The sequence below is a fragment of the Gymnoscopelus microlampas genome (genome assembly GCF_963454915.1).
Source record: "Gymnoscopelus microlampas genome assembly, chromosome: 11".
In the NCBI taxonomy this organism is placed as follows: domain Eukaryota; kingdom Metazoa; phylum Chordata; class Actinopteri; order Myctophiformes; family Myctophidae; genus Gymnoscopelus; species Gymnoscopelus microlampas.
Window position 1 is genome coordinate 13,809,143 of NC_139948.1, and position 10,908 is coordinate 13,820,050.

Here is a 10,908-nt window from a genome sequence, read left to right on the forward strand (position 1 = left end):
CGTGAATTTAACAGCCATCTTTAGCTTCTTCTTAACACTCAACCTAATGAAACCCTGACAAGGTTACCTTCTTTACTTGCACAATGAAACCACACCTTGAATTAAAGGAGCATTGATACAAAACTTTATTCTCACAATATCAAAATCAACAGACCTACATAGAGTTGTAGCTTTGAGGAATTGAGGAAAACTGAATATAGATATTTACCTTTAGACCAGTCATTTTATTTCTGGTTTAAGTCAATGGTGCCGAGCAGCAGCATTGACCGTTTATGTTAAATAGCAGGACACGGAGGACAAGGCAGACATAAACAGTATTAGTCAAGTGGTGTGGAAAAGAAGAGATCATTTTGCCATTAATTCCGTCAGCAACAATTATACAAAAACTCAAAAAAAGATAAAAAGGAACATTTAAGAGAGTGTATGCATCAAAGAAAATTCCCTAAGTGAGAAATTATGAGATTTCCTAATTCTGCATATCTTAAAAAAAATATCTACCTCCTTCCTTGTACCCCTCAGTCTATGTGACAATGATCATGTAAAAATACTACAGGATGTGTGAATGTATGTGGGGCCGTATCTACAGGGAGCGACAGAAAGAGATGGAAATAGGAGACTGAGGAAGAAGAAAAGACATCTGATGGCCATTTCACAGAACTGAAAAGAAGTTATGCCTGATTCACACTTGGTTGCGTGTCGGGCGTCGTGCACAGAAAACAGCCGATCCACAATAGCCGATCTCTGCTCTTCGGTGCACGACGCCTTTACAAGCTCGAGCTTGTGGAGCGTCTAGTTTAGGTGTACAACACCTGCACGCAACCAAATGTAATTCAGGCTTTAGAGTCACAGGCCCAGTTTCAGCTGGTATGAAACTGTGCCACTGAGAGTCAACCATGTGACCCGTGTCCTGAGGACAGGACTTCCTGCGGCCGAAGAGGGTCACAGGAAGTAGTCGGCCACTGGTTTCTTGGAGGGGATTCCCCTGGTCTCCTGCGGTGCCGCTTCGAATATGATGAACTCCCGCTGTAAGTGCTCGTCCAGCTCCAAAATGGCCGCCACATTGCCACATCTAAAGGGGGAGAAGACCAGATGATCAATTAACGATATGAATGTACACTGTAAAATCTTGTGTTCATTTAACTCGGGAGTGTAAAAATGGAACCAAATTAGTGCGAAAGACAAGTGTCGTCATAGAAATGACCAGAACGTGTCTAGTCTTAAAACATGAATACAAAAAATGGTAGGACACTGACAATTTATTCTGAAAGCTTGTAAATAGGCTGATATTATCACCAATCAACTGCAAAACTTTTTTTTATAAATGGGTGTGAGGTGGTGGTATACAGAATGCATATCATATGCATATAACCATAATAACCATATCACTGGATTTCATTCTAGCTTAACAGAAGCAATGAGAGTGTTGTATATACACTCACACACTCTTACAACAGAGCAAAAAGTTAGAACCTTGTTTCCAGGTAGGCTAAATCTAATAGCTTCTTTAAATTGCATAACTTTTCTTGGTGGTTAATCTGCTTTTGACAGCATGTAAATGGCATCGCTTTATCATTCTCTTGAGGCCTAAAGATTGAGATTCTTTAGTCAGGGGCGGTCACTTTCCAGATTGCATGAAGCTAATCACAGCATTTATAAAAGGATTAGTACATTAATTGTTCCAACCCACCTATAGCAGTAGTTGGGTGCTGACCAGACAGTGAGCACCGTTTCGTTGAAGTGCCACTTGTAGCCCTCCATGACCAGCTGGTGGGCTCGACAGATCATGTGGATGTCGTTGGCAGCGTTGAACTGGGCCACCACGTCGCTCCCAAACAGATAGCCAGCCCCCCGGGGACTCACCCCCCAGCCTGTGGTGTCTGTAGCAAGACGGAGAACACAGTCAGCCTGAATGTCTGAATATGATGGGTCACCAGGACACTTGATAACGGCAAATAATGGAAGAGTGGCTAGATTGTCCAGCAGATCTGGAACGTTAGGGCCAACACAAGTACTGGTGTTGCTTGACCACGGTACTGGCAAAACAACTGGAGCTGGTACCCGAGCGCTGTACGGTGGCTGCTCACCACTTAGTACATTAATTAGACCTGGCCTACTTGTTGTTAACTAGTTCGAATGCTTGTTTTATTGTTGAATTGTTTATTGGATCTTGTTTAGTCAATACAATTATTTGTTTTAGCTCCTGCTCATTTGATTTAGCTATTTTGTCTCATCTGTTTAAGGAAATAGGTAGCTGATATATTGCACTTTTACCTTAGCGCTAGGTATGCTCTTGGTTGCTTGTTATTGCAGAAAATGCACTTATAACCTCTGGTGATTAGTAGCTTTCGTTCCCTACCTTTGTTGATTGCACTTATTGTAAGTCGCTTTGGATAAAAGCGTCTGCTAAATGACTGTAATGTAATGTAATGTAATTCTCACTCAAGTGGTGAGCAGCCACCGTACAGCGCTCGGGTACCAGCTCCAGTTGTTTTGCCAGTACCTTGGTCAAGCAACACCAGTACTTGTGTTGGCAACTGGAGCTGGTACCCGAGTGCTGTACGGTGGCTGCTCACCACTCCTAAGGTAGGCTGGGCCAAATTACCGCCTTCAGGAGATAATAAAGAGCATGAAAATCTGCTTGTTTTACTCAAGTAGATTTGTGCATCAGTGTGGGTTCACATTCTAATACAAGTGTGTCAAGTGCAAAGACAACCTCTGGCCTTTGATTGGTGTTTACAAGATGACAGAATGGTACATGAGAAGAGTGTATGATACAGGCGGTGAGACTTAAATCAAACCCAGTGTGCCACCCAGAAAAACCCTATCTTTGTATTTTCCCTTTTTCTTTTTACTAAGAAAATGGATACCTCATTGTCCACATTTAACATTGTATATAAGTAGGGCAGAAACCTTGCATCTCTATTTTGCATCTTTGTTTTTCATAAATGAATGTCCTATTTTGTGCAAAAAATCTAAAAATTTCAACCATTTGTTTAAGTCCATCTTTGAGTTTTATGAATACGTAACTAACGAAAAGCATTAACAAGAGCTTGTGACTAATTAATAACTAAAATGGAATCATTGGAACACCAGTTCTTTTTTCCAGTTCCTAAAAAGTTACCATTTTGGACATGCAAGGTTTCCACCTGAAAGCAATGTTGTAAGCCTGCATACCACCACCAGGCACTCCCTCTCTCTCTTCCCCCAGCCTGCCACCACCCATCAAAACAAACACCGACGCCCATCAACACTTGAACTAAGACAACACAGCCTCATGCTGGAGAAAGGGGTGAACCAGATGCCGGTAGAGGGGTTTTGGGCTTTGTACCTTCGGGATCCGACCATAGAAGGTCACACATGGGTCCGTCATGGGGCACTTCCTGCTTCCTGTCGATGGTACGGATCTGGTCCAGTGTCTGAATGGAGGGAGACAGGCCACCGTGTACGCAGAAGATCTGAGGAACGGACAGAGTGTCAGGATATAGGACGGAAGCAGCGAGATTGCAGTTACATTGACATTCGTGGCTCATCATATACTTTGACTTAATACATCAATGGTATACTACAGCACACATTTCCGAGTTGTGGAATGTACTTTTGTTTTGATAAAGAATGCAGCTTGTTAAAATGACGCAGCTCCAACACCCAGCCAAGTTTTCAAGAATGCAGCTGCCAACAAGTTCTACACGGTTTGTCATTGATTCATTGTGGATGTTTATCGTCAAACACGCTTTTTTCGTGAGTATGGAAACATTCATATCGAATACGCCTAATCACTGCAACATCATAATTTCCTTTTAATTTTGCATGCACATTTGCAATTCACCACGACATGTGCTGCATGAATAAATCTTGACTGACTGGTTCCACTCATATCAAAGCATGGCAGAACACATGGTTTCTGGGCATCAAAGCAGGTAACCACACATAAGACATGAGCGATGCTCATCACAGTGCGGAGAGAGCGGGCGCACCTTTCCGTCGATGATGGCAGAAAGCGATAGGTAGTCGAAGATCTCGGTGCAGTACCGCCAGACTGTGACCGAGCCATACTTGCGGAGGCACTCGTCGTAGAAGCCGTAGACCTGTGTGATTTGCCGCGACTCATGGTTCCCCCGGATCAGGGTGATCCTGTCTGGATACCGCACCTGCGGAACACAAGCAGGGGGATGGAGGGGAAGGATGGAGATTTCACGTACAGAAAGGATTTTTAAAAGCCTGAGGCTTAACAATAAACTGGAAGCTGAATCCTTCAAACAGAGGCAGCTTTTTTTCTTCCATTTACGTCATACTGGGTGTTAGTGGATACAACATTTTCCAAGTCGTCTTTCGAGGGTAAATAAATGGAACAGTCAAGCGGGGGGTCCCAAAATTGTTTTGTACCTTAAGAGCTAGTAGCAGAAGGAAGGTCTCCACACTGTAGAACCCTCTGTCCACAAAGTCCCCCATGAAGAGATAATTTGTTTCTGGAACATCTCCTCCCACCTGTGACACAGAAGAATTACACAAATGGCTCTTGTGTAACTGTAGAAGTGGTGATAATACATTTTACACTTTGTTCCTGTTCTCTGTGGCCTGGTCAACCAGTCATCCAACTGAAAGAGCTTTGAAAATGCTATGCTATGAAAATTACACTGATATTTACATCAGGTCATCGGCTCTCAACGCGGCCATAGCTGAATGGGTATAGATGCTGTCTGGGAATCTGAGGTTCCCCAGGCTGCCCAGTGTATGTGTCGAAGTGTTCCTGAGCAAGACACTTAAATCTCCACAGGCGCTGTATTAATAGCACCCACTGCTCCTAATAGTTAGGATGAGTAAATAATGTAGAGGACAAACCTCACGTATGTGCAAATGCACATTGACATAATATAGCCCAAAGGGATGGGGCCTCCTCGAGAATTCAACTCTTCAAATATAGCCAAATTAAATGTAATGCGCAATACAAAGCGTGCACGAAATATTAATCAATGTGGGCCATTCTAATAATGATTCTTGTTGCACTGATTTCCGACAAGTCTAGGCAACAAAACACAGTCCCCTCCCTGGTAGCCTACTGATGGAGCAGAGGAGAGAAGGGGAAAGAGCTTTTGCTTTCCTAGTCGTCTATTTATCAGCTACTGTACATTTGATGTTAGCCGTATATATTTAGATATAGAGCCGTAAAAAAATTAATGAAACTAGCTTTAGTTTCTGAAAATCCTCATTGTGCATTTGCAAGCTTGATGATGCAGGAACGCATGTCCCCCCAGTCTCACAAGATCCAGCACTGACTTGATTCTTAACTTTTGCCGTTAAGCCTGGATATTAAAACTTGTGTCAGTTGTGTTTATATAACCAGTCAATCAATACAATTTGAAATGCGAGTTTGCTTGTTGCCCGACAAGTTTTGCGAGTCCCTTTAGTTACAGGGGAAGGCGGCCCGGGCGGGCGATTATCCCGCAGAGAGACTATTTATTATTTTGTCCGAATATTAAAAAGACTATGTAAAAAAGGAACGTTGGATGGATGCGTTTTGCCACATCGTTGCTGTGCAAACTGCGGTAGGCTACTCCGCTTCAACTTCAATTAATCTCCTAGCCTGTGATCTTAGCTTAGTCCTGAAAAGCATGTCATATGGAAGTGATGTTTTAGAATTCTTCATTGTCTGAACAAGTTTTGGTCAGTGAGAAAAGTCCATTCATGGCACGATGGCTGCACGTGTTACAGCCAAATGTATACCTAATCGTATGATGGGGTCGTGTGCGGGAAATAGCAGATCTACAAGCTCACAACGACCTGTGACCCGCTGTACGCCGTAGTATAACCCAAGCTTAGGACTGGGGAGCTGTTCTCACATTAATTGCGTTTCTAGTGCGAATATATCGGCAATCTGAGATTTTTTGGCTGACGATGGCAGAGGAATATTTTGGCATATCGCACAACCTTAACGGGGACTAAATTATTATCATCGGGAGCGACATTGTAGTAAAAAGAAAAACATTACAAAAACATCCACAAGTAAAGGGTACACGGGTCAGAGCCACAGCGCACAATAATCCTGAGATCACATGGGAATGAGTAATGTTATATGAATAACAAGATTAAGAAAGGAGTGGAAGGAGGTTGGGTTTCTTGGGTCCCCCCCCCCCCCCCCCCCCCCCCACCAGAAACAGTATAGTGGACACTATGTTAATTTACAAACATGTGATATCTAAGCCTGTGGTGCATTAAATACAGGTATAGTACTGAGCTAACTGAGCCATTATGCAAAGAAATAATACTGCATGCTGGGGTTTACTTACTCTAAACAATTCTTTCAAGTCATAAAACTGCCCGTGAATATCACCGCACACCTGGAAGGAAGAGATGGGATCAATGAGCAAATTAATTTCAATCCCAGATTTTATTATTATTATTATAGTAATTACCAAACATTCATGGAGGGCAGTAAACAAAAACAAAATGTGCTCACTGTGACAGGAGAGTCTACTCTCTGAACATTACTTTCCTCCACCAGAATCTCTCTGAAAAGAAAAGAAAAACAAGTCAGACACATAATCAAATCTATAACAAACATGGAGTATAGCCTTTCAGATTTGAACCTCTCGAGCATGATGGTGATATAAGCCAGGAACATATTCAAAGGACTGAGGTATCTTACATTGCATTATGGAAACTAATCTAAACATGACACATGCCGAAGCAATGAGCCTTTAACTGCACTACTATCAAGGACTACACTTCAGTTCACACATTGAAAGCAATAAGGAAACTAATTTGCAAATAAAAATGTCCCAGTGTCCTAACTTCAATACATATTTAGACACCATAGTGCCATAACTGGGCAAACAAACTGCTGTAAGTCTATTATTTTCATTCTTGAACCTTAACTGTGTCCCGTGCTTATTGCAGTGCTGCTATGACACCTGCATTTCCCCACAGGATCAATGAAGGTCTGTCCATCCATCATATTTGATTTATTTTCTTATCTGTAGCATTTGGAACAGAACACTGTTCCTACTTGTCAACATCAGTGTATTCCTATTTCCTAGACTGTGTGTGGGGTGGTATAAAACCATGGTTGTGGATTACCTGGCCTTGGCACATAGGGCTTTCACTTCATTCTCCTTGATGAGCTCACAGCGTCTGAGCTGCTCTATCTGTCTGTCCAGGTCACTGATGTCCCCCATTGTCACACACATAGGTAGAGCTGTTACACACACTCACACACACTCTCCTCCTCCTCCCACACACACACACACAGGGATCGACAAGGTACCACACAACAGGGTCTTCCCCCCCCCTCACACAAACAGCAGCAGACGGGAGCAAAGACAGGCAGCGTCCCACCCTTGAAGACCAGCAGGGGACTTGATGTCTTCAAACAGGGAGTGTCTATGAAGGAGATAAATGTAAAACACAATTAGTGACTGACTGTATTAGCTTGTAGATCACTTCCTGTCGACATGCAACTATATTGAACGATTTAGTATAGATTAAGCCTGAGGTTTTGATTGATTGATTACTTTAACAGTTTGCAAAAAACTGCACAGAGGTACAGTTTCATACAAAAGGATGCTGAAAGGGTAAACCCAAGACAGCCTTACGGCTTGTTTCCATTGGGGTGCATGTGTATTCAATTCATCGAAACCTTTGAGGACATACAATAATATACCATAATGCAAAAACATCATATAAACGAGTCGTAATCAAAAAGAAAAATATATACATGTTGCTTCAATAATAAGTCAAACCTGCGTATAATAAAGACTGAGATGCTCAAGCGATCTACGTTCAGAGTTTAATATAAATGTTTAAATTAATCTAATAAGCTCGGAACTGGAGATTTACAAAGTGCTGTTCAAATTAAGTGTATTATTTAGCGATCAAAGTCAAAGGCGAGTAACGTCGGGCCCCTCTGGGCGTTGTGAGGAAAATCTGGCTAAATATTAGCAGGCTAACGCTCACGACGGTAGTTGTTGATACGTTTGGCCAGTCATTTGGTCATTAAACTGACGCCATGGTGATAAAATGCCAGCTCTTACGTCAGCTACCGTCACCTACATTGTCTGAGTAAGATTACGAAATGAGCCTTTATCTACACGCCGTTCAGAGTCGTTGTCTAAGATATTGGCTAACCCGCTAGTGCTAACTTCACGACGTTACGCGGAAAACTGCGACCTGACCATTTCTCAGTGACTTTATGTGTCGCTGTTCTGCAGATCGAGCTGAGCGCGTAAATTAATTTATCCTGTCTATAACCAGTGGTGGAAAAGGTACACACATATTTTTACGTAAGTAATAGTATCAATACTGCAATGTAGAAATAAAGACAAGTAGAAGTCCCGGGATTCTAAATTTACATTAGTAAAAGTACAAAAGTATTGGCATCAAAATGTGCTATGTGTCCAAGTACCAAAAGTAGAAAGTACTCATTATGCAGAATATGCCATTTCGCAAGTTTTCAAATGTATGAAATGTATTTAAAAAAAAAAAAATGAAAATAGCAGATCTACAAGCTCGTAGATCGGCTATTTTCAAATGGCCGAAATGTATATAGGGCTTAAGTTGTAATGATCAAAATGTATAAAGTAACTAGTAACTTAGGTTTTCAAATAATATTCGGAGTAACATATTTTCTTCTAGGATGTAGTGGAGTAGAGTAAAAGTACTGAAATTTGGAAATAAAAAAACCCTAAAAACCCGTAAAAACAAAACCCTCAAAATTGAACTTAAGTACAATATTTGAGTAAATATACATAGTTACTTAACACCGCTGCAAACGACATTTTCAGTTCACCTGCATATCATCTTCTTATCCTTTGTATCGCAATTGTTATTATAGCAATTTCCATAACACTAAAACGGTGACCTCTGGTGCCGTATCGGAATTCGATAAGTCACCAATCTCGACGCAACACGGCGCCGCTGCGTTCGGCTAATTTATTAGCCACCAAACGAGCCGTCTCCGTAGCAGAATGAATGTAACACGGTAAACCTGAACACAACAACAAGCGCATAATGGTGGATAAATACCGTTCAGTGTGTTTTTCAGCAGCTCCTTCACACAGAAGCAGGATGTGTCATTCCGTGTGGATTTTTATTATAGGTTCTTTTCTTCGTCCACCGGCCCTTTCTTGTCTGTCTGTCTCCTCTCCTCGCCGGTTGGTTCACAGTGTTGCCAGATATTCTGAGACATATAAGCAACCAGGTCGATTTAAACAAGCCCAAAAGAAGGGCAGTTTTACCGTACCCATAGGCTAGATATATATCTATGCCTTTACCCTGTGGCCTTTACCACTTGAACCCTATTAAATCAGCTTTTGAAAATAGCCAATCTGAATGTTGTGAAACATTTTTAACAACCCCAATCTTGTATGGGGGTGGGGGTCCCTGGCACAACATATTCTCAGATGGGGGTCCGTGGACAAATACATATTAATTTAGGGGGTCCTTGACATGAAAATGTCATGAGAACCACTGTTTTAAACAACATTAGGAAACAAGCCCAAACAAACGCAACCGCCAATATTTTGAAGCAGCTTAACAGAAAAACAAGCCCAAAGTCGCTTATAATAAAAGGACATGGCAACACCGTTGGTTCACTCCATGAACAACTTCCGGTGTTGGCTGCGCGCATTGCGCTCTCTCGTGGGCAAACCAGTGTTGCCATGTCCGCTTATTATAAGCGACTTTGGGCTTCTTTTTTGTAAAGTTGCTTGGAAAGTTTTGGCAGTTTTTTGGGGCTTGTATCTTATTTTAGGCTTGCCTGCTAATGTTGTTTAAACATTTCAAACCTTCTCTTGTCAAGGACCCCCACTGTACCCATGAAGATTAGTGTTAAGTTTCCAAAAAATATTCAAAATGTTTCACTTTTTTTCCCCTTCTTTTTCAAATATCCGACGCTCATGTGGCCTAGTCGCTTCTTTTGGGCTTTTTTATAGACCTTGTTGCTTATTTGTCTCGCAATATCTGGCAACGCTGGGGAAAACGGAGGCGCGCATTGTTCCACAATCCACATGAGCGCGCAGCTCATACAGTTCTCTTTCATTCTTCTTCTATTGGGGTTTTATTCACTTTCAATTTGTCTGACTTGTGCTTTAGCTTGATTGATTGATTTAATTTGGCCCCCAAAAATACACACATTATATAAATCATACCGATGATTACACAACGTTAAATACATACGAATTGTCTATTGTGGTCCTTGTTGTAGGAAGTTCAAGGTAGCAACAACAGTATCAAAGAAATGTTTAAAATATTAAAATATAAAAGTTTAAACTAGAATGAGATATTGTGTTCATTAGGATCCCCATTGGCTGATGCCTAACAGCAGCTAATCTTCCTGGGGTCCACACATAACATAAAAACATGACATTAACCAAGGCATTGACATTACAAACTGACAAAATCAACATTCTTGCATTCAGACAATATGATCCCTACTATTGAACATCCAGTTCCCAGAAGAAAATGATTAAATAACAAATAATAAAACAAAATTAAAATATAACAAAATCTGCCATCATCAGATAATAATCCGCACATAGGAAATTTAAACTAAAATAATCCCCCACCTGGTTAAATGAAAACAAACCTTTTCCACAAGAATGTTTTCAGATGATTTTTAAAAGCCTGTTCAAACTGACAATTGTCCAGTCAACTTTCCAAAGACAAGTATTACATCTTTACCAAAACTATGCTTAATTTATACTCCATTGTACAACGGTGTTGCTTGCTGGCAAGAGCTGTTCTCACGTGGGCAAGCAACACCGTGGTACGATGGAGTAAGCTTAACTTTGTACTGTACTGTGCCTCATGAGTGTTATTAATTTCAGAGAAAAAGGGAACAAAACCTTTTGACTTCTATTTGTGTTAGGGTCCGATGGACCGTGTTGGGCGAGTTACTCAGGAAGAGTAATGTAT

General features: G+C 41.3%; 1 protein-coding gene across 1 annotated transcript; it reads right to left on the bottom strand.

The window, feature by feature from the left end:
- Window positions 1–101: 101 nt before the first annotated feature.
- Window positions 102–9,158, bottom strand: LOC311056070 (serine/threonine-protein phosphatase 4 catalytic subunit B). Its single transcript, XM_084072439.1, has 9 exons — window positions 9,019–9,158; window positions 7,075–7,377; window positions 6,455–6,506; window positions 6,285–6,335; window positions 4,384–4,485; window positions 3,975–4,148; window positions 3,329–3,455; window positions 1,688–1,877; window positions 102–1,069 (listed from the first exon to the last, which is right to left on the bottom strand). Exons 2-9 carry the CDS (start codon window positions 7,182–7,184, stop codon window positions 940–942), a joined length of 936 nt encoding a protein of 311 aa, XP_083928565.1. The 5' UTR covers window positions 7,185–7,377; window positions 9,019–9,158; the 3' UTR covers window positions 102–939.
- Window positions 9,159–10,908: the final 1,750 nt, after the last annotated feature.

Bases quoted from the DNA above. Each gene is read 5' to 3' on its own strand.
- LOC311056070 (XM_084072439.1), bottom strand. From the start codon at position 7,184: ATGTGTGTGACAATGGGGGACATCAGTGACCTGGACAGACAGATAGAG. The intron at 6,336-6,454 runs GTGAGCACATTT...TCTTCCTTCCAG, and splicing joins GAGTAGACTCTCCTGTCACA to GTGTGCGGTGATATTCACGG. The intron at 1,878-3,328 runs GTACAAAGCCCA...GTCTTGCTACAG, and splicing joins TCTATGGTCGGATCCCGAAG to ACACCACAGGCTGGGGGGTG.